The 22,764-nt window shown below is 42.4% G+C and overlaps 1 protein-coding gene across 4 annotated transcripts in view; it reads right to left on the bottom strand.

Annotated features, from left to right (window-relative positions):
- Positions 1 to 3,072: 3,072 nt before the first annotated feature.
- Positions 3,073 to 22,764, bottom strand: part of LOC308507672 (inhibitor of carbonic anhydrase-like) — a 56,353-nt gene continuing 36,661 nt past the window's right edge. For 3 of the 4 annotated variants that reach the window (XM_081072931.1, XM_081072933.1, XM_081072932.1), the window contains 9 exons: positions 22,297 to 22,439; positions 19,801 to 19,891; positions 18,481 to 18,537; positions 16,417 to 16,572; positions 12,579 to 12,720; positions 9,588 to 9,652; positions 8,742 to 8,926; positions 7,286 to 7,472; positions 3,074 to 6,419 (listed from right to left, as the gene is read on the bottom strand). In XM_081072931.1, the coding sequence (XP_080929057.1) occupies positions 6,385 to 6,419; positions 7,286 to 7,472; positions 8,742 to 8,926; positions 9,588 to 9,652; positions 12,579 to 12,720; positions 16,417 to 16,572; positions 18,481 to 18,537; positions 19,801 to 19,891; positions 22,297 to 22,439 (1,061 nt within the window). In that variant the 3' untranslated portion in view covers positions 3,074 to 6,384. Of the gene's footprint in view, positions 6,420 to 7,285; positions 7,473 to 8,741; positions 8,927 to 9,587; positions 9,653 to 12,578; positions 12,721 to 16,416; positions 16,573 to 18,480; positions 18,538 to 19,800; positions 19,892 to 22,296; positions 22,440 to 22,764 lie in introns of all 4 variants that reach the window. The other variant, XM_081072930.1, reaches the window with a different exon arrangement.

The following is a 22,764-nucleotide window of genomic DNA, read 5'->3' on the forward strand; positions in this document are numbered from 1 at the left end:
TACAAAACTGTCATGGGGATGTAAAGTACAGCTTAGGGAATATAGTCAGTAACATTATAATCACTATGTATGGTGTTAGGTGGGCACTAGACTTATCAGGGGGATCGCTTCATAAGTTATATAAATGTCTAACCACTATGCTGTACACCTGAAACCAATATAATATTGAATGTGAAGTGTTATTTAAAAAAATTTTTTAGTAATAATACCTACTTCATAGGGTCATAACTAAATTAGCAATTAAATCACCTAGTACTGTACACCCAGCACATTATTCTTATTTTTGTTTATGTCATGACCAATATCTTCCCCCATTTAAGTCTGGTGTGCACAGCACTGTGAGCCAAGCCCATCAGGCCACACCACATCAAGAAAGCCATGCCAGCATGCTCACCAACAGATTCTAGACAATGCATCACAGAGAATATAGCAGACAGGTCCTAGCAGCATTTTTTCTCTGTCTACCAGTTACCTGTGCACTTCTTGTATTCACCTGTCCATTCTTAAGAACAGGTACTGGGTATTACATGCAACCCATGAGATAAAATGGGTATGAAACTGGAATTAGAGGCTCTTGGGTTTGAATCCTACGGCACTTAGAGGCTGCGTGATGCTGGAGAAGTTACTTAATCTATTTGAGCTGCTATTAGTAATAGAAATATGAATATGTGCCTTCTAGTGTCACTTTGAAGGTTATTCACAGTGCAGTTAAAGTGCTGGCCCTACCTGACATGTAGCAGTCACCAATAGCTGTAAATGACTATCATTATTACAGAACACCTGGCAAGGACCAAGTACTGACGACACATTCAGTGAATTAATGAAGTGATTCCACATAATTTCTTCATGGCTCCTTCCATTGCTAATGGGCCCTTTAGCAAAACACACCCTGAGAGACCATCTAGTACAATGATCTCATTTCACAGAGAGGGAAACTGAGTCCCAGCCAGAGGATGTAATTGGGAAAGTGCCCAGCAGAGCAGGGAAAGCTAGAACCCAGGACGTTGGACTCTGTGTCTTGAACTATCCCCACCATCCTGTGACACTTTCTTGGAAGGTGTCATTTATATTTTCCTCCAAAAGTATTTAAGGATTTCCCTTCCCACTACTCTTTCACCAAGAGAAGCCAAGTGTCGAGATCATCAGGGGGCCTTAGGCCCATGAGCAGCAGCTGGTTAAGCTGAGCAGAGTCTAGTGCGCCTGGGCCCCAAACAAACAGACCACTGATCCCTCTATTGCCCTCCTCACAAACATCATTGTTTAATGTCCCTGCTCTCCATGGGAAGAGAAGAGCAAATTCCACCTGGTTTCTCAGCTGTTCCAAAGTAAACTTCTGACCTATAAGATTTGTAGACAATTGGTGTCAACTATTGTTTTCTACAAGTGAATTATCTTACCCTTTTACTTGTTCTAAATGTCCCCACAGATAGGCCTTTTCCATAAATATATGCAGCTTGTCTATATGTATAATTTAATGACACTTATTAGCCCCACAAGGTAGCATCTGCCTACAAACAGATTAACTAGCCTCTATCCCCATTCTTTCAGCCCAGGGGAAGATGGTATGAGGCTACAGAGAATCACTGGACTGGAGCTATGAATACACAAAAATTGCACACCAAGGGGGGTGGGGGGTGTGTGTGTGTTACTAAGGTGAGAGTCCCAGGCTTTTATTAATTCTCAAAGGGGGTCCATTAGTACTTCAAATATGTTGAAATGCTAACCATAATTATCTGCTCTGGTCTTCTTTCCAAGTTCTTAGAATTGGGAGGAAGTGGAGGTAGGGTACTTGACAACTTTCCCCTAGCACCAGTGAAAGGTTCGTGTTGGACCAGAGTCTTTAGGCTCTGGCCTCAGGTATAGGCACTCAAGACTTCAAGTTTGGCTCTTCTAGTGGGGGAAACTCAAGTCCACCAGAGCTAACAGTGTCTGAGGCTTTGGCTAGCGGAGCCTGAGGGCTTTGAAGCAGGTGAAACTCCAGGAGGCCGTCTTCCTAGAATCCCAGTGTAAGGGATAAGCATGCCTGTGATTTTCTGAGGGTGGCCTCCAGGGAGATGACCTAAGATTAGATGTGAAAGTACCTGTCCCAAGAAATACTAAAGGTTCTGGAGCTATCTGGAGCAGGACACACTATTTAGAAGTGGAATCAAAATTATGCAGGAAAGGGACAAGAATGATGAAGTAAAAAGAAGGTCTAGACCAAAGTGGACAAGGGAATAAAACCAAAAAAACCCTGGAAAGCAAGCTACTGTTTTTGAATAATGCACAAAACAATAGAAAAAGTTGCTCTATGAAGTCAGAAAAACTTTCCTAAAAGTAGCCTTATTCTAAAAGGTCAGGAAGCAAATTTCACCTAAAATTAAGCAACAGAAAGTACCATAGTCAAATACCATACAAAGTTATTACCAGAAAAATTAAATAAGGAGAGAAATAACATCTATAGACAATGAAATCGTGCCAGAGAAATATGCCCACCTAAAATACGTAACCTACACAAAGGTATGAAAAGAGCCTGGAACAGTAAAGATGTAGGTAAATATTAAAGATTTTTCTTTTTAATTTTTAAATTTCCCTAAAAGATATTTAACTACTTAATGTGAATAAAAATGTATTGTGGAGTTTCTAACATATGTAGAAGTAAAATAAATGATAATAAGAGTACAAAAGACAAAAGAGGGAAATCAGTGGAATTACTGCAGTCAGCTTGTATTGGCTTGCAAATGCTGATTGTGTGTATCTCTTCCCATTTCTAAACTCTTTAACGTCACTTTGGTACCTTGAAATCATCCATGGTGAGAGTATTTTTCCATGAAACTAGTAAGTGATACAAAGCAGGGCCTTTTTCTTACCTTGAAGATCTGGTTGTTATCCATCCACACATCACTGGGAAAGTGATCCTATTATAGGATCTCACATTATACTGAAAGTGATATAACATTATTTAACACTATTATTAAGATAAAAGATGTATATTGCAAATCTTAGGGAAGACGTTAAAAATAAAAGAATAGCTAATCAGCCAATAGAGAAGATAAAATGGAATACTGAAAAATACTCAATACAGGCATACCTTGTATTATTGTCCTTTGCTTTATTGCATTTCACAGATGCTGCATTTTTTACAAATTGAAGGCAAGGCCCTCCACCAGGAAAAAGATTATGGCTCGCTTTCTTACGGTGCTCACTTTATGGCGGTGGTCTGAAACCACACTGTCTCCGACATATGCCTGTAGAAGGCAAAAAGGTGGAAGCAAGGAACAAAGAACAGATGAAACAGATAGAAAACAAATATCAATAATTACATTATACATCATGAACTAAACACATCATTTGAAAGGTAGAGATTGTCACACTCAATGAAAAAAGAAAGACCCAAGCTTGTGTTCTTTATAAGAAACCCACCTTAATATAAAGAAACTGTTGGGTTAAAAGTAAAAGAATAAAAATACACCAAGCACACACTAATCAAAAGAAAAGTGGAGTGGCCATATTAATATCCAATGAAGCAGACTTAAGGACAATAAATATTATTAGAGACAAACAGGGACATTTCATAATGATGAAGGAGTTAATTCATCAAGAAAACCTAACATCTTAAATGTGTGTGCACCTACCTAACAGTCTTCAAATATATAAAGCAAAATCTGATAGAACTGGAAGGATAAATGAGCAAAACCATACTTATAGTTGGTGATTTCAATCCTCTTCTCTCAGTAATTAATGCAAAAAAGTAGACAGAAAATGAGGCAACACAGAGGACTTGAACAATAACATTAACCAACTTGACCTAATTACTATGTATAGAGCTATACCATATATTGCAAAACTACACATTATAGAACTATACCCAACAATTACACAATACATATTTTTTTCAAGTATACATGGAATATCCACAAAGACAGACTATATGCTGGCCACAAAAAAAGACACAAAAAAACAAAAAATTTAAGAGGACTGAAGTTATACAGAATATATTCTCTGACCACAAAGGAATTACATTAGAAATCAATAACAAACGTATATCTGGAAAATTGCCAAATATTTGGAAATTAAAGATAACTTTCAAATAATCAACAGATCAATGAAGAAATCTTTGGAAAAATTTTAAAAATATTTACCTGAATGATAATGAAAATACAACATACCAAAATTTGTGGAATGCAGTTAAAGTAGTACTTAGAAGGAAATTTATAATTTTAAATATCTGTATTAGAAAAGAAGAATGTTCTAAATAATTGCTCTAAGCTTGAACCATAAGCATCTAAGAAAAAAAAGTAAATAAAATGAAAAGTAGTAAAAAGGAAATAGGCTAAGAACAGAAAATTAGATAGAAAATGGACAAACAACAGTGAAAATTTATAAAACCAAAAATTTATTCTTTGAAAAGTTCGACTAGACTGATCAATAAAAAATGGAAAACTCAAATTGCCAGTATGGAGACTGGAAGAAGAACTATCATTATGCATCCTATAAATATTAAAAGAATAAGGAAGTATTTTGAACAATTTTATGGCAACAGTAGACAATTTAGATGAAATATGCAAATGCCTTGAAAAACACAAATTTTGCAGCTCTAGGTTTTCACTGGTTCTTTGTGAAACTTTACACTTTTTTCTTTGTTATGTTCATGTCTTCATTTAAATCCTTGGGCATATTTGGGCAATGAATTGTGAAAAGTTCATTGTCTGAATACAATCATATCTGTGGTTTCTAAGTGTGTTTCTATTGGTTGATTTTTCTCCTGACTTTAGGTCACATTTTGTGCTTCTTTGCATATCTGGTAATTTTTGCATTTGATGCTAGGCATCATATATGTTACATATTTAATATTTAGATTTAGATTTTGTTGTCTTCCTTCAATGAGTATTGAGGTTTATTTTAGAAGGTAGTTAAATTACTTGCAGATTGGCTTGGTAGTTAAGTTACTTGCAGAATGAATCTACCAAGGCTAGTTTCATTCTCGGTAAGGGCAGTTACAGAGCAGCCTTTAATCTGCAGTAATTTTAGACCCATGTCCAAGGTATGACCTTCAGTGAAATCCTTAGGTGTTCAATGAGGTCTCTTCTCTTTGGTTGCTAGGAAGATGAATGAGTCCTGGTCCTGTGCTACTATAGTGCTATTTATGCTTTATTTATTTGTTTCTATTTATTTATTTGTTCTAGTGCTATTTATGCTTTATTTATTTGTTTCTATTAATACTATTTTTTATATTAATAGAAGCTCTGGGAATTGTTCAGCTTATAGGTCTCTCACAGTTATGCTTTGCCCAGCCTGATGGATTTTATATGCACATGGAGATTAGTATTTCATCAAAGACTCAAGGAGATGCTTATCAGATCTCTTCTGCATCCAATCGCCGTGGCTTTCCCAAGCCCCTATCTCTGTTGCCTCAAGTCAGTGTGATGGACTATCCTGAGTTCCTCATCTCTGTGCTAGGATCTGGAAATTTCCTCTAGGCAAAAAGTAGGATCATCATTCTACTCACCTCTTCCCCTTCCCTTCTTTTAGGGATCACAGTTCTGCATTGTTATTGTTCAATGTTTGAAAACAGTTGTTTTTATATCTTGTCCAGTTTTTTTACTTGTTTATGGAAGGAGGGCAAGTCCTGTGCCGGTTACTCTTTCACAGGCAGAAGTCCACACTCATAAAACTGACATTTGACAATATGTAACAGGTTCTCATTCAACAACATTCACTGAGACACTACCATAGGTTGTAATTATGATAATAGTAGATATGGCAAAATCTCAGATAAGAAACTGAGGGTAAATCACATTTTCAGGAAGGTGACCACAAAAGGGTCGTAGGAATGGATACTTACAGCACTTTTAATATTTTTCAATTAATCTGAACCAGGAGTTTGATTCCACTTGACACTATGAATTTCAAATGTTAAGATATAGTTTAAAAATAAACTTATTCCTTATCTTTTGTTTTTATTATGTAAGTCCTAGATACTACACACGCTGATGCTTTTTTACACACTTGCAATCACCACTCAGACTCTCTTCACACAGATTTATTGCATAAATTATATTTAAGTGACTTGACTTGGGTAAAATAATCAAAGAGCAGGGAGCGAAGGTGAGTTTAGTCTTGTCGAGTTCTAAAAAAAGGTACAATGTAATAGATGTTAAATTCAGAAGCACAATTCTAGTGTAAAGAAATGATTTTCATCTCCCAAAAATATGAGAACAATAAAGGAAATTTTCTGAGAAGACACAATAATTTTTATTCATTTCAATTTTTGCATCAGTTATAGCACATAATGATGAAGATCACTGATAATAACACAGACCCACATGCAGACAAGTGACAATGTGGTCCCACCATATTTGCAGGCTCTGAGCATCTCTGCAGTTGCCCGACTTTGAGTAGTTTTTAATTTCCATGGAATGTGCAGGCGTTGAGAAGTTCTGTGAAGAACAACATAAGAGAAAGACCTTCAGGCACTGCCTGTGCTTACTAAACACAATTCTGTTCTAAAAGTAAATGATAGGTAATAAAGTTTTTAAAAAACTCTTCTCCTTCCCTCTCTCCCTTCTCTCTCTCTCTCTCTCTCTCTCTCTCTCTCTCTCTCTCTCTCTCTCTCTCTCTCTCTTCCCAACCCTCCTCTTTCTCTCACTCTCTTTCCTCAGTGATGTCAGTGCTATCCTTAAATACTTATATTTTCCTTCCTTCCTGCTCTCATCATCTCCAATGCATGATATATAAAAATTTAGGCATTCTCCAAATAATTTGATTATCTAAGCTCTAACTTTACTTTTCCAATTTATTTCTTTTTGAGGCAGTTATGCCATTCTCATATATACACAGCCAGAAACGGTCTACTATAGTGCTAATTATGCTTTATTTATTTGTTTCTATTAATACTATTTTTTATATTTTACTTAAAAGTCTTTGAAAATTGGTCCTCTGAGTGGTATATACGTGTCATTTCCCAACCTTCTCCCTACATTTGAAGAGTTCACACATACATTTACATTTTATTAGCAAAAAAATGAAATACATGTGTAAACAAATTCAATTTCCAAATGATCTCAAGTTCTATTGCACTCTGTCTCCTTCAAATATTTGGCCTTTCCAGGTAATGTCGTATACTATTGTCTAATTGAGTCACTTCATTGATAAGTCTGAATCCTCCCGCAGGCCCTGGGCAAGTCTTCTGAATATCTGTGTTCCTATTCGTGCTGGCCCAGGGTCCTGGCACACAATTGTCCTTAATACACACACGTTTACCTGACCCCCACGTTATTGTTCCTCGGTGTTTTATTCTACTCACCAGAGGGTAAGCATTGTCTCACTTTAGCAATATCCATAAGATACTCTGGCCCTAAGTATTTTTGATAAGTTGTTTTGTCCTGAAGGTTAGCCAAACATTCCGTGTCATCACTGAAAAGCAGGTCCTTGGCTGAAGATTTGAACAACTGGAACATCATATATTCGAACCCATTTCTTCCAAAGAGCTCCTGGGTCAGACAGACAGACAGTGAGTGACCAATTACACCAGGGAGCACAGGGTTGTGTATTCTGCTTCAAAAGACCTGAGCCTGCAGAACTGTTCAGTTCCAGCTCTTGGGAAACCTGGGACACAGCAACAATTTTGGAGACAACATAATAAAATGACAAAAGTTACAGCCTCTGGATTCAAATGCTGGCCCTATCTTTTCCTTGCCACATGACTTTAGGAAAATTCTTTACTGAGCTCAGTGAACCTCAGTTTACTCACTTGTAAATGGAGATAATAACACCAAAGAGTGAGATAATGCACGTAAAGCAATTGCTGAATAGAAAGAGCTCCAAGTTGGCCACTATATCACTATTCTGCCAATCACTGCCAGATGTTTTCAACTTTCTGGGTTGCAGTTGGTCTGCCTACTGCCCAGAGCCCTTGCTACCTTACCTGGATCTGCATCAGGTACATGACCATTTCCATTTCTTCCTTCCCCTCCCCTCTCTTCATTTGTCCATTTCCCTTGTAACTATGGTGGCAGCTCACCCTGTACGGGACCCATCCCTTCAACAGTCCATGACCAAGAGCCTCTGGTTTTGCCAGCTCTTCCTGGATCGCCCTTTAACTGGGATGTGTGGGCAGCATATGTTAAGACATGGATTACTTGTCGAAGCACCCCCAAGAATGGAGTGTGCTAGTGCAAAATGCAGATGAGGCTTTGGGTTTTCCTTACGATCATTTGAGTTAGGCAGCCCACTACTCCACAGGCTCAGCCCTTGTTGGCTGCCTCTAGAGGTCCTAAATGGAATGTTGGCTTTTTAACTTTCATAAAGCCCCAAACGGTGCTCGGCCTGCCAGGTTCAGGAAACACACTGGCATCTACCCAGGTCAGGTAGAGTAACTTCCATTCTGCTATTCCCACATATCGCTCAGCCTAGCGCAGAGGGCACTGAGCTACGTCCCTTATTTCTGTGACAGAACAAGCCCAGGAGGTACCATGACATTGCACAGAGAGTCAAGTGAGTCTCAGGAAGACACTTCAGACGCCCACATGTTGGAAGCCTTTCCAGTCCACTTTGATATCCTAGACAGCCCCGGAGCTGGCCGTGAACACTGCCCCCGGCCTTCCGCTTTTATCAGAGGCAAGGCTGCAGGAATCAAGTCCCACTGCCCAAGGAGAAGGAGTGTGAGACTTGGCTGGGGTGTGTCTGTGCAGATTTGCAAGTGAACTGAGCATCTGGTTGCGGGGGGGTGGAGAGGGGTGGCGTGGACTGAGTGCCCATACCTGTTGGTTGAAGAGCATTCTGCGAACAAAATCTGCCTTATCTTCCCTTGAGACCACAGCATGATTTGGGACTCTGCCTAGGTGGCAGTTCTGAGGCTCAGTCACTGGCTTCCTGGTGCCATCGAGGCACAGCAGCTGAAAGTCTTCCTTCTTCAGATTGTTAGCCCAATCTTCGGGGTTCTTTCCTAGGGAGAGAAAAGCCAGGACAGCTGACGACTTTCATCAGGCACCCTCACTGGGCGGATGTGACCAACCACCAGTGTCTGGGAGAATCACAGAAAAACAAAGTAGTACTGCTTTTAAGATAAGAGAGGAGAGAAACATTCATAAACTCATAACTTTATAGCCTTCTGGTTAGTGCTATTTCAGTCCTTTTAAAGGCAAAGCTTTCTTAAACAGGCATGAATCAAAGCACTAGCCAGAAAGGAAAAGATTGATAAACTGGACTATGTTAAAATGAAGAATGTCCGGTCATCAAAAGACATCGAGAAAGTGAAAAGGCAAGCTTTTTCTGAGATGGACAAGATATTTTCAATACACGTAGCTGTCTAAAACTTGTATCCAGAATAAATGAAGAATGCCGGTAAGTCAAAGGAGCCGGGCCCTCGCAGACAGACTGCGATCCCCCGCATGTCTGTCAGCTGCTTGAAGGCCAATGTGATGACCTATCCTGTGGAGTCTGACCAGACGTGAGGATTTTCTCATTCCCTAAGTAAAAAATGTTCAGGGGAAAGTCACTGGAGTCTGATAGACTAAATAAACTCCCTAGGTTGCCTCACTGGGGGGTGATGTCCTGTGAGAGACTCAGGTTTTTCCGATGGAGGAAAGGACAGCAGAGGCACGTACCGTCAGTGTTCTGCAGGACCGTGGGGTGCTTCACAAAGGCCACGTCTCCCTTTTCAACCAGACACCTGCATGGCAAAGGTCAGTCCAATGAGAAGCATCAACAGGAGTGGGAGGGAGAGATACGGAGAGGGAATCACACCGCCTCCACCCAGAGCTATTTCTCTCCCTCGCACTATTTCTTTCCTTTAGCCCCCCTTCATACAATCCCAGAACTGAATGAGCATTATTATCTGCCTCGGATGTATCTGTACCTAAGTACTGAGGTAGACGAGAGACCTTTCTGATCATGAACTTCACTGGGTATTCCTGTTTTCCTTTCTGTCCTCTAGCCCTGTGGTTCTCAAACTTTGAGCTGGGATCAGCAGCATTGATACCAGCTGGGAACTTGTTAGAAGTGCATATTCTTGGGTCTCACCTCAGACTCTACTGGATCAGAAATTTCCGGGGGTGGGGCCCAGTGATTTATGTTTTAACAAGCCTTCCAGGAGATTCTGATTTGTGCTCTAGTGGGAGCACCACTGCTCAAGACAGCCACCTCCCCACTCTATAGAGCAATGGCTTCAAAAACGTCTTCCCACTTCCCACAAACCTCTGTCTCTTCACATACCCTTCCCCAACACTCCCACATGTGCTCCTGCTTTCCAGAGAAAGCACAGAAATCATTACTGGGCTTTCTTTCAGCATCCCTCTGCCAAATCTGCCAGCCCAAGTCTCCAATGCTTTTCTCCTGCCCTCCAGGTACAAAGAAAGAAGGAAGGTCTCCCTCCCAGCAAAGGTTTCCGGGTGCTGTGCATGCCATCCCTGCTCACGTTCTCAGGCTCTTGCTGCTATACTTGTCCTGTTTCTCTGTATAATTGGGTCCTCTCCCTGTTCACTAGGCCCCGTGGCGATGCCACACTGCCCTCAGCATTGTGAGAGTGAGATGCCTCTCTCCCCCAGTCAGCCGAACACCGACAAGGAATCATTGCACTTACTACCAGCACCCCTTCACCCCACCCTCACTGACCCCTGCCATTCAGCTTAAGGGACTGACTCACTATTGAATCTGCTCCCACCAGAGTCACCAGAGCCGGTGACCAGTTTGCATGTTCATGTTATTTGATCTCTGAAGTTCTTCCTTTCCCCAGTGATTTGGAATGTCATCTTTGTTATAGACCAAATATAATATGTTCACGCATCTGTCTGGGAAGTCTGTTCTCTTCCATTGATTTATTCGTCATTCCTGCACTTAAACTAGCCTGTATTGATCACAGTATTGTAGTCTTATATTGTATTATAATGTGATTTTTTTATATCTAGGAAAACAAATTACTGGTGTATAATTTTATTTAAAAATTCTTGGCTCTTGTTTAGTCTACCAAGCTTTAATACTTTTTTGAGAACTGACTCCCTCTACCCTCATCCCCCTCAATCACCCTGGTCACAATGGAAGAAGCTACCGCTTTACAGTGCAACTTCACTGTATTGTGAGTTGTGTGAGCAGGAAGCTTTCACCTGAACTGGGCCACACGCATTTCCCGTCTGTAGACTGAGAAACAGAGAAAACCACCCTACAGGAACAGAGAAAATGAAGCAGATGGGCAGAAGGAGAAAGAGAGACAAGAGAAGCAGAGTGGGTCCCTTTATACTAAAAATTCATTCATTGTTTATCTAGGATTCTAATTTAACTGGATATCCTGAATTTTATCTGGCAACCTTCACCATAAAGTATCTTAACCAGCCACTGAGGCTCAGGTCTCAGCCCCTACAAGGAGGAAGCTCCCAGAGCACCTGTTAAAATATCCCCCTTGTTGTAAGACGGGGTTTTTCACTAGCAATTGCAGGAGTCTTTATACATTTTGTTAAACAAGGTAAGTAGACAAAATGTGCAGTATTCTAGAGAATGATAAGTGCTAAAGAAAACATAAAGCAAGAAAGGGGGATATAAAGTATTGGTGCGTGTGTGTGTGTGTGTGTGTGTGTGTGTGTGTGAGAGAGAGAGAGAGAGAGAGAGAGAGAGAGAGAGAGAGAGACAGAGAGACAGAGAGAGAGAGACAGAGAGACAGAGAGAGACAGAGAGAGACAGAGAGAGAGACAGAGAAACGTAGAGAGAGAGAGAGAGAAATTATAGAGTGGCCAAGAAAGACTTCCCTGAGAAACCCTAAAGATAATGAAGGAATTAGCCATGATGTTATGAGGTGGAAGAGCACTCCAGATGAGATAAGAGTAGGTGCAAAGGTCCTGAGGCAGGAGTATGCGTGGTGTCTTCAAGGAACAGCTGGGATGCCAACATGGCTGGAGCAGAGAGAGCCGGAAAGATGCAGGGGATGAGCTCACAAAGGGGCCTTGTAGGTCAAAGAAGGACCCTGACCCTTACTCTGTGTGAAACGGTAAATTACTGGAGGGCTTGAAGCAGAGAAGTGTGATGCTCTGTTGATATAGACAACACATACCAAGGTTCTGACTTTTTTCCAAAAGGAAAAACGGAGTTGCCTTTAACCGAAGTGGAGACAACTACAGTGGGTACTCACTTGGGTGGGAGTATGTGAAATTACAGAAGCTCAATTTGGTACATTTAAATCTGAGATGGTGATTGGAAATCCAAGTGGGATGCCCAATAGGCAGTTGAATGTGTGACTCTGGAGTTTCATCTGGAGTTTTGAAGAGACAGCTGGACAGGAATGTCATTTTGATTTGAAGCTGGGGCTCTGAACGTTTCCGTGACTTGTCCACAATCACACGGAGAAAGGAGCAAACGTAGAACCAGGGTTGTGACTCTGCACCCAGCATCTTGCCTTTCCCCAGGTGCCCTGACTTAGCTGGGTCTGCAGGAGAGTGCTCCAGCAACGGGCTGCACTTGAGTTCTTGGAACCACTGGGAATTTGCAGTTGTTTCCAAATTCTGGCTCCTCCTAAATGCAGCACCCAGATGCTGGGATGATGAAAAAGGTGGAAAGGCAGGAAGTTCAAGGGGTTGGTGCCAAAGAGGAAGGTGGTGACAGCCACTACTTACCTGAACGCCCCACTGGAGCCGTAGTACCGCTCGTGGCTGTGGGGAGCACACTTGTGGGCTGGGTTGCTGCCTCCGCCGCACAGAGCACACAGACTGGACTCTGGATCAGAACCAGGGGCACAGCTCTGACTGAAGAATTCATCTGTGCAGGAGGAAAAAGGAGGTCAACTCTTCATACCTGTGTTAGCGAGAAAGCTGTAGATTTTGTTCTGGAATTGCCTGAATGATGTAAAGACACATTCAGGTATTTGGTACCATATTATTCGAAATAAGAACCTTATAGAATAAAAAAACAAAAGGTTGTAGCTGAAGCAAAGTAAAGCAGGACTGGCTGAAGCTGGGACAAGGGCCTGTGCTCACAAAAGTCCACTCCATTCCAGCCCAGGAAGGGCCGACACAGATTTAATCTTGAAAGAGTGGACAAAATTGGAAGTCCTGGCTGGTGGAATCTGTTCCCCATGCTTTCTGACTTCTGCTGCCCTGTCCTTCTTTAAAAAGTCTGCCCTCATGACTCCACATCCAAGAAGGGGCCTGAGAGGCCCAGCCACCACGCACTGTGCTGAGCTCCAGGGCACTGGGGTGAGGACCCAGCCTCCTGGAGCCCAAGTCTGTGGGGTGACAGTCAAGTAACCACATAGTGAATTCATTTCTCCCCTTGCTCTGCGGGGAAAAAAATCTGGTTCCACAAGCTGCAGATAATGGAACCAGGGGCAGACATGGGAGTCAAGAAGAGGCCTCAAGCTAAGGGATGAAAAATGAATAGGAATGACCCAAGTGAAGGGCGAAGAAAGCAGCACCAGCAAAGGCCTAGCGCCAGGGCTGGAGGTGGGGGACAAACTGCAGGGAGCTTAATGTGGGCTGGACCACCCACAGCAAGAGTGGGGAAGGGCCGGGGCCAGACCACACCTCCTACACTTTTGTGTAAATTTTGTTCTTTATCCTTAGAGCAATAGGGAGCTTCTGAAGGGCGTTAGACAGTGCTGGACCAGGGATAGTAGGCAGGATATAGTCACACCTGCACTTTGCAAAGAATGGTATGGCAACAAGGTGGATGGAATCCAGGGCAGATGTGGGGTTCATGCAGCTGGCTACTGTAATAGTTAAGGGAAATGAGGGCAGTTTGGACTAGAGTAGCACAAAGGGGCGGGACATAGATGGAGGTGGGAGAAACTGACGTCACTGGTGACGGATGGGTGTATGGAAGATGGCAGCTCCCAGGTTTCCAGCTGGGGCAGCTCTATGGACTGTGGGTTCCTTCACCAAGCTAGGCAGCTCGGAAGCAGGACCAGGCTCAGCAGAGATGATGCATTCCATTTGGACAGGTTGAGCTTAGTGTGCTTTTGAGATACCTAATAGGTAACGTCAAATAGGCAGTTCAATACATACAAGTCTGGAGGTCAAGGAGAGATCTGTGGTAGGTATAAAACTGGCTACTATCAACATACAGACATGATATTAATAATAGAGATAGCAGCAAACATTTATCTAGTGCTCGCTGTGTACGTATCTTTGTACGTACAATATTTTTTGAGATGGTGTTTGAGGCTGTAGGCATGGATGTGAGCGCTTCGGGACTGAATTTGGAGTGGGGGAAAAAGTTGCTTTAAGCAACTCAAACATTTATTAACCAGGTTGGGAAAGGGGGACTTTTTAGGGATAGGAGAAAAACCAAGCCAGTGTGTTTTCAAAAGCCAGGAAATAGTGTTTTAAGGGGATTTGAAGAAAGAGGTCATGGAGAAAAGGACTGAAGTACGTCCTTCCAGTTAAGCCACTTGGAGGTCTTGGTGACCTTGACCAGAGTTCTTCCTGAGGGATGAGGCAGACAGCCAAAGGGCAAGGAGTGGAGCAGTGGGTGGGAGGTGAGTGGTTCTGACCATGCTTTTACGAAGTCTGACAGTTAAGGGAAGGAGAAAGAAGGCAGGAGCTGGAGGACAATGTTGGGAGAGTGAGGATTTCTAAAGATGGAAGACGTTGGGTATGCTGACATGTTGAAAGAAATTGTTGGGTATACTAGAGGGAGAAGTAGTACCTGAGGGTGTGAGGCTCTGAGAAGGGGAGCAAGAGCGGGGCCCACACCGAGTGCAGGTAGAGGGACTGGCTGGGCCGTGGAGGGAGGCTGAGCGGGTGCAGCCATCAGGAGGTCACAGGACTGGTGTGGGCTGTTGAGGGGGAACCTGTCTAGTGGACTTAATTGTCTCTTGAAGGTGCAGATGAGATCATCCGCTGAGAAACAGTGGTAGATGGGTGTAGGATGGAGGTGTGTGGACAATCAGGACGCTAGGATAATTATTGGGAAGTGTGGGGGTGTGCAGCAGAGAAACAGTGGGGGTGCCCCTGAGTGCCAGGGGCCCACTGAGGATAGCAGCTGGGGCCATTTGCAGTTGAATGAACTACTTTGCCCTCTGATGTTCTCCAGCCACGTTCAGCTGCTCAAGAGCAAAGGGAGAGAAGAACAGGTAATGGGCTTCACACAGGCTGGCATTTGTCAGATGGCTGGGGAAAGCAGGGGAACAGGTAGGTATTGGCGAGAGTGTTGCTGAAATGACCCATATGAGAATCTAAGAGAGATGAGAATGAAACTGAACGATAAAGCAGTCAAGGTTTTCAATTTAAAAAAACAGTTTATATGGGAAAGCAATACACACACACACACACACACACACACACACATATACACATACACACACCACTCTTGCTTTGCAACCCCAGGCTTCTACCCTGAGCCAGCTGCAAAATATAAAGAATAAGGTACACTTCTCCCAAAAAGCCATACAAACTGCCAACAGATATATGAAAAGATGCTCGACTTCACTAGCTCTTAGGGGACTTCAAATCAAAGCCATAATGACATACCACCTCACACCAGTCAGAATGGCTATCATCAATAAAACAAATAACAACAAGTGTTGGGGAGGTTGTGGAGAAAAAGAAACCTTCATACACTGCTTGGGGGAATATAAATTAGTACAGCCACTGTGAAAAACAGTATGAAGGTTCCTCAAAAAAAATTAAGAATAGAATTATCATATGACCCAGCAATTTCTCTTCTGGGTATCTACCAAAAAAAATCTGAAAACATTTATCTGTAACGATATATGTAACCCTATGTTCACTGCAGCATTATTCATGGTGGCCAAGACATGGAAACAACAGAAATGTCCCTTGATAGATGATTGGATAAAGAAGATGTGGTACATGTATACAATGGAATACTCCTCAGCCATAAGATGAAACAGTGCCATTTGCAACAACATGGATAGATCTTGAGATTATTGCGCTAACCAAAATAAGTCAGACAGAAAGAGTCGAGAACCACGATTTCACTCATATGTGGGATATAAAACTGAAAGAAATGAATAAGACAAATGAACAAAAACTCATAGACAGAGACAAACAGTTTAGTGGTTAGCAGAGCATAAGGGGGAGGAGGAGATAGAAGAGGTTAAAGGGGATCAAATATATGGTGATGGAGGAGAACTGACTCTGGGTGGTGAACACACAATGCAATATACAGATAATGTATTATAGAATTGTACACTTGAAACCTATATAATTTTACTAACTAATGTCACTCCAGTACATTTAATTAAAAAGAGAGAATAAGGTATCTTTCTGAGATCTGCCCTTTGGGCCGAGCCACTCCCTTGGAAGCAAGGAGGTGAGGAAAAAGGGGAGGACATGCTCAAGGAGATGTGACACTTGCCCACAACGTGTGGCCAGCCCTTGGCTACAACACCCTTTAATGCCATTCCTTGCCATTCACTGACCTGAATTCCTCCCCTACACAGGCACAGGCCCAAGGAAGGGGTAGCCACACCACCTCCCAGAACACACTTACCAAATTTACAGGACCCAGTTTGGTTGTATATTAAACCCATGGGGATGTTCCAGCCTGCAGAAGTGCCAACTGCAGTATGGCAGGACTTCTTGCCTCGGAGAGAATTCCAGGTGAGGTCAGCATCTGATTTCTTCACCACTGCCACAACGTAGTAACCTTGCAAAGGAGATAACGAGATGCAATTTCAGTAGCTCCAGGGCCCTCGAAAAAATGTATTCTAGAGCTGCTGCAGCCAGCCCCTGCCAGTTACTCTCTCCAAGGACAGGGAATAGCTTGAACTCCTCCCCTCACTCTAGCAGAAGACCCTGAAAGAACTGTCACTATAGGTACTGGGCCAAACAGACTGACACTACTGCTCCAGATATGTCTACATACATACATTCACAAATATTTATGCACACACTTCATACTTTTTCACTTGAATCCTCCTATTCGTTCTTAGTTTCTTCTTTTCCAATGATATATTGTGCATACCTTTTTGCTGCAGTAGAGATAGATATAACCCTCTCATTCTATGTATTGGCTAACTCTAAGTTATGCCTCACTGCACGGCAGTATTATATTTTAAATAATCCCCCTACTGGTGGGCATTTACACTGTGAAGCATTTTTCCCTATTACAAACCACATATCTATATAAATCTTTGTGCATATGCGTGTGTACCTCTTTAAATATTTCTGTTGACTAGAAGTCCAACAGAAAGAGCTTTAATGAATTCTTTTTTAAGGTTACATCTCTGAGTAACAAGATGGATGGACCTAGAGGATATTGTGCTAAGTGAAGTAAGTCAGAAGAGGAAGATAAACACTGCATGATTTCACTTTCATGTGGAATTTTAAAAAAACAAACACAAACAAGCAAAATAAAACAAAAACAGACTCACAGAAACAAAGAACAAACTGATGGTTGCCAGAAGGGAGTGGATTGGAATGATGCAAGAGAAAGGTGAAAGGGAATAAAATCAATAATAGTGCGGTAACTTTGCACGGTGACAGATGGGGACAAGACTAAGTGTGGTGAGCACATGTCTGAGGTATAGAAATGTCGACTCACTATGTTATACACCTGAAACGAATATAATGGTGTATGCCAACTATACTTTAACAAAAAAAAAACTTTAATTCAAAAAATGAAAAAAGAAACTCCAAACCCAAATGAGTACTTGTTTTTCTCTCAAGATTCTCCCTCGGAGTTGCTTTCAAACCTTAATATGCAGCAGAACCAGCTGCAGGGAACCACCTCTGTGTTAAGACAGAGCAGTGGTCCCCCATCCCTGAGTCTGACTCAGTGGATCTGGGATGGGGCCCAAGAATTTTCATTTCCAACCAATCCTCGGTGGCGCTATGCAGCTGGTCCAGGCACTGCACCAGATAGAGAACCACTGCTCTAGCTACTGCCCAAGATTAGGTCCTTCAGGGACAGACACAGATGGGAGAACTTGTCACCTGGTCTCCTATTCTAAAGACGAGGTCGACTCCCCTGCTATTGAAACCCAGCCGGCTAAAAGCTAAAGGATTGATTCCATTTTTCCTCATCTCCCTTAGCAGGCTGGCCCCAGAAATGTCAGGGCCAGGTTCTTGTCCCGTGTTGACCTTCGCGCACAAACGGGCAGGCAGCATATGACAAGGAGCGGTGTGGCTGGTCAGGAAGAGCACGGGGGTTTTCAGTGATGCCTCCTCTTTTCAAATCCAGGTACGGTCACTTCCTGGCTATGTGGCCCTGCTCAAGTCACAGTCCCTGAGCCTCAGTTTCCTCAGCTACATAACACGGGACAATGATGCCCACATACTATAGGATCACTGAGAAGAACAAACGGGAACAGTGCAAGCAGGAATCCTTTAGGGACTGTAAAGTGCCCTACAAGTAGTAATTACTACTACAGCTTCACAACAGATTTGCTTCCTAACGGTTAACTGTGGCATCTCCTCCTCTTGCCCTTCGTACTCCTCCTCATTTTTTTTTTTACAACTCTAGTAACTTTTGTTCATTTTTAAGGCTCTCCTCACCCTTTTCCCAAGAATGGGCCTTTACCTTTCAGCCCCAGAGTTACTGAGTCTGACTCACCTTCCACGGGTGTATTCACACACTTAGACCCAAGCTCCCTGTTGCCATCGCTAGGTACTAAAAAGAAAAAGAAAAACAATCGCAGTGCATGGCATGAAATTCTCACATTACTCAATTGAAAGCTATGAGCTTCTCAATCACTACAGTTAAGAATAAATGAGGAGAAACACCAGCTAAGCAGTTTACCATTGGTCATCAACAAGCTAAGATCCTGCAGTCCCATCTTACCACCTTTCCCCTCATCGTTGCCATTTGAACATCAGGTTCGATGCCACAATCTCCCCGATACTCAGACATATGCAGAGAAAGAAAACAAGATGCCTTTTGAAGGGGGCAGAGACCACCAAAGGTCTTGACAAAGATCCTTTTGCATTTGCTGTGTGATTCAAGTCATCCCAACATCTTTCTGCCCTTCAGAGCTCTGGACTGTGGTTGGCAGTCACTTATAAACTTGCTATGTCGAAGGGGAAAGAACCAGTCCATGGATTCAGAAAGGCCTGGATGCAGTCTTTATTCTACCTTGGACATATCATTTAACTTCTCTAAGCCTTAGTTTTTACTAAGGGGAAGGGGAAAGAACCAGTCCATGGATTCAGAAAGGCCTGGATGCAGTCTTTATTCTACCTTGGACATATCATTTAACTTCTCTAAGCCTTAGTTTTTACATCTGTAAAATGGACATATTTGCTTCACACCGGGGTTGTGTGTTTAGGGATAATGTATGGGTTCTCACTCATTGCCTAACAGATGAGGTGTTTAACAAGTGATATTGGTAAAATCCTATTTTCCCTGGCTTTATTTTTTCATGTGGATGGATGCCCACTAAAGGGACCTTGTGGCCCCATCCCTCAGTCTTCTAGTGCAGCTGGCGTGAGTTAATTTTGGATTAGTAAATTTGGCAAAAAGATTTAGTGACATGTTGCTCAGTCCCTTCTTTCTTTATTGAAGAGAGTGGGGAGAGGTGGTTTAGAGCATCTCACCTATGTTTTCCTCTGCCCTCAGCCCTGGGGTAAGCCAACAGATCTGTTCTCCTGAATTAGTGGGCACTTTGGCAAGCCCTGCGGTCAGCTCTACACCCTGCCCTCCCATATCACTATTTCAGTAATAAAGGTGTTATTTTGATCTCTTTTTGTCTAACTCCTGTGTTATAGATTAATTGGTTCTGACATCGGGGAAGGCAGATGTTATCTACTAGCTTCCTACACTTCAACAATAGTTGTTATTATTATTACCTCAACGATGAACTAAATTCTTTCCTCATCTTTTTAACTCCACAGCCCAGATGGAACAAAACAGAGGGAGATATTTCCCTCCACTTACTGTAGTTCTCTGCCAGGACAGGCACCAGACCACACTTGCCCGCTGTGTAGATAAATCCTCCATCTAAGCTCATGGCGTCAGCTTCTCCTTTCTGAAGTAAGAAATAAATCAATAGCACAACAGTGAGGCTGTTACCCTGTCTCACTGACCCTCTGAGGTTTCCATCTCGTTGGCTTCATGTCACATGTCCTTGTGATTATCCAAATCATGGATCACCCAAAGCTTCTGCCACATAAACATGGGTTAGAAAACTAGACATGCATTTGGCCTGTTGACCCAGGAGCAAGAGCCCAACCCAGTTCCTGGTTCCTGGCCATCTCTGTATCGTCTCATGAGGCCCAAGCTGACTGCTGGACATGCCCTGACTATCCTTACACTGTACCATTGTCACGCAGCGATCCACGTGGCTAGACTCAAAGGCTGCACTAATCTGTTCCCACGGAACATGTTTTCTTCTGTATGGCAGAATTCAATTCTGTTCCCATAACCCCATTAGCATTACACTCAGAGCCCTGGCACAGCAAAGATTTTCAATACATAATTAATTCATCTACTTAAATAATTAATTACAGGCATATCTTGGAGATATTGCAGTTTGGTTCCAGACTACCACAATAAATTGAATATTGCAATAAATCTAATATCGCAATAAAGTGAGTCACATGAATTTTTTGGTTTCCCACTGCATGTAAAAGTTATGTTTACACTATGATATAGTCTATTAAGTGTGCAATACCATGATGTCTGAAAGACAATGCACATACCTTAATTAAAAAACACTTTATTGCTAAAAATTGCTAACCCTCATGTGAGCCTTCAGCGAGTCGTAATCTTTTTGCTGGTGGAGGATCTTGCCTTCCATCTATAAAAAACCCAGTATTTAAAAGTACAATAAAGCAAAGCACAATAAAACAAGGTATGCCTGTAATGATTAACTTGCAATTTTAATCAATGAATTTTTCCAATAGAGCAAAAAATGTATACCTACAGTCATAGGTAAGGTCATTCAGTAAAAAAAAAAAATCACAGAGACACATACGCATTCTTTGCTTTTGACCTGTTAAGTGCCTTTCTAGAAATCTGTTATTTAAGACAATAGTGACTACAGGAGGAAAAACTTGCCGAGCCCTTACTATGTGCCAGGACCTTTTCTAAATACTTTGCAGTGATTACCTCACGTATTCCTCACAAACTCCAACAAGGTACATATCGTAATTTCCTTTGTTTTATACATTAGTAAGCTGAAGTAGAAAGGATTAAATAATTTGTCCAATAGATGGTCACTAAGACTTAACTAAGGAAGTTTAATTCCTTAGCTTCTGCTCATAACCACTATGCCACACAGCCTCTAGGATCTGACTACTCCAAAGGACACATCCCTGGATATTACTCCACACACATTGTTTTCATTCATAAACTAGTGAAAAATCTCCCTCAGAGGCTTATCGTGAGGGTTAAATGAGTTAATAATACAAGTTAAGAGGTCATAAACATGCTTGGCATATAGTAACTCCACAAATATTAGCTGTAATTAATATTAAAGACATACTAAGAAGTAGTGTGGGTTAAAGAACAGTATCTTCCCTCCCATATTATCTATAATAGAAAAGAATTTGGAAATAATTCAAATATAGACATTTAGAAATTGTTTAAACAGATTGAGGCAGAAATACTTGGTGGACTATTATGCAGCCACTAAAATCATTTTAAAGAAGGTGCATCAACTGTGCTCAAAACTTTAAGTAATGATTACAATAGCTAACATTTATTGACTACTTACAATATGCCAGGCAATGTTACGAGCACTCAAATTCATTTAATCCTTATAGTTGACAAATTTAGGAGACTGTAAACTGCAAGATCTTAATCTTACAGGTTGGTCCAGGGAGGTTTACCAAAATCTCCTTAGGATCTCTTTTCCGAAGAAAGACTGTGTGTCTCCTAAGTTTGTCACATTTTCAGTGTTTTACTTACAAATTTATTTTTTCTAATCACACAAGTATTACCTGCTGATAGAGAAATGTAATGTTAGTGACAACTTCATAACTCAAAAATTACATGGTGATGCTCTCTGAGTTAGGAAGCTGTGAATGATATCATTTCTTTTTCATTTCTCTTCCAGCAGGTAATATTTTTATCACCAGGAAAAAAAATTAAAATTTCCACTAAAGCACTGACAAGGTTGATTTGCTTCCATAATCCATAAGGGCGCTGACCTCACCCTGGCATTTCACCCTACTTCCCGCAGGTCCTGGCAGGACACAACTCAGAGCTCCCTGGGCACCTGAGTTGAGCACCGAAGGAGGCTGGGCCTTGGGCTGGCTCTTTTGTTTCTGCTCAGCCCTGAACTGGAGGGGCCTGTGGGATGGAGTGGGAGGCAGCTCACAACAGTTGCATGTCAGCCTTGAAGCTTATGGGAAGATATCTGGGAAGGTTTGGTGGAAGCGCCTCGTATCTGGAGCCCGAGCCCAGCTGTGGTGGCAGGGCCCTCCTTACGGCAATGGCAGCGACGCAGTCCTCGACGCTCTCCTCCGAGGTACACCTTAAGGCACCACCGCTCACGGCACTCCAGTTGTCACACTTGGCCCTCTCTTGGGGGCCCACTGCGCACCACTGCACCCTCTGGGGCTCTTCCGCACCTAGGACAGGTGGAGAAAAGACCCAGGGATCCAAAAGAAACTCCAAGATGGGACTGGGGCGGGGGGCGGTCTGTGCCACTCGTTGCAGAGCGGCTGCCCAAGGGGGCCCTCACTGACAGCAGCAGAGTCTCAAGCCCACATCGACGCTCATTCCTGCCTATCGCCTTCCAGGAGAAATGAGGAACTCCATTCTGAGAAACAGCTGTGAAGGCGGAGCAAATCCCTTCCCTCCTGACCTCACCTCCTCAGGCATCGCCGCCCCGGGAGGCCTCTATGAGCACCAGCCCAGCTCAGGGCCTTCTGGGGTTTCGGCACTAGGTTCTCC

The sequence above is a fragment of the Rhinolophus hipposideros genome (assembly GCF_964194185.1).
Source record: "Rhinolophus hipposideros genome assembly, chromosome: 14".
NCBI classification, from domain to species: Eukaryota; Metazoa; Chordata; class Mammalia; order Chiroptera; family Rhinolophidae; genus Rhinolophus; species Rhinolophus hipposideros.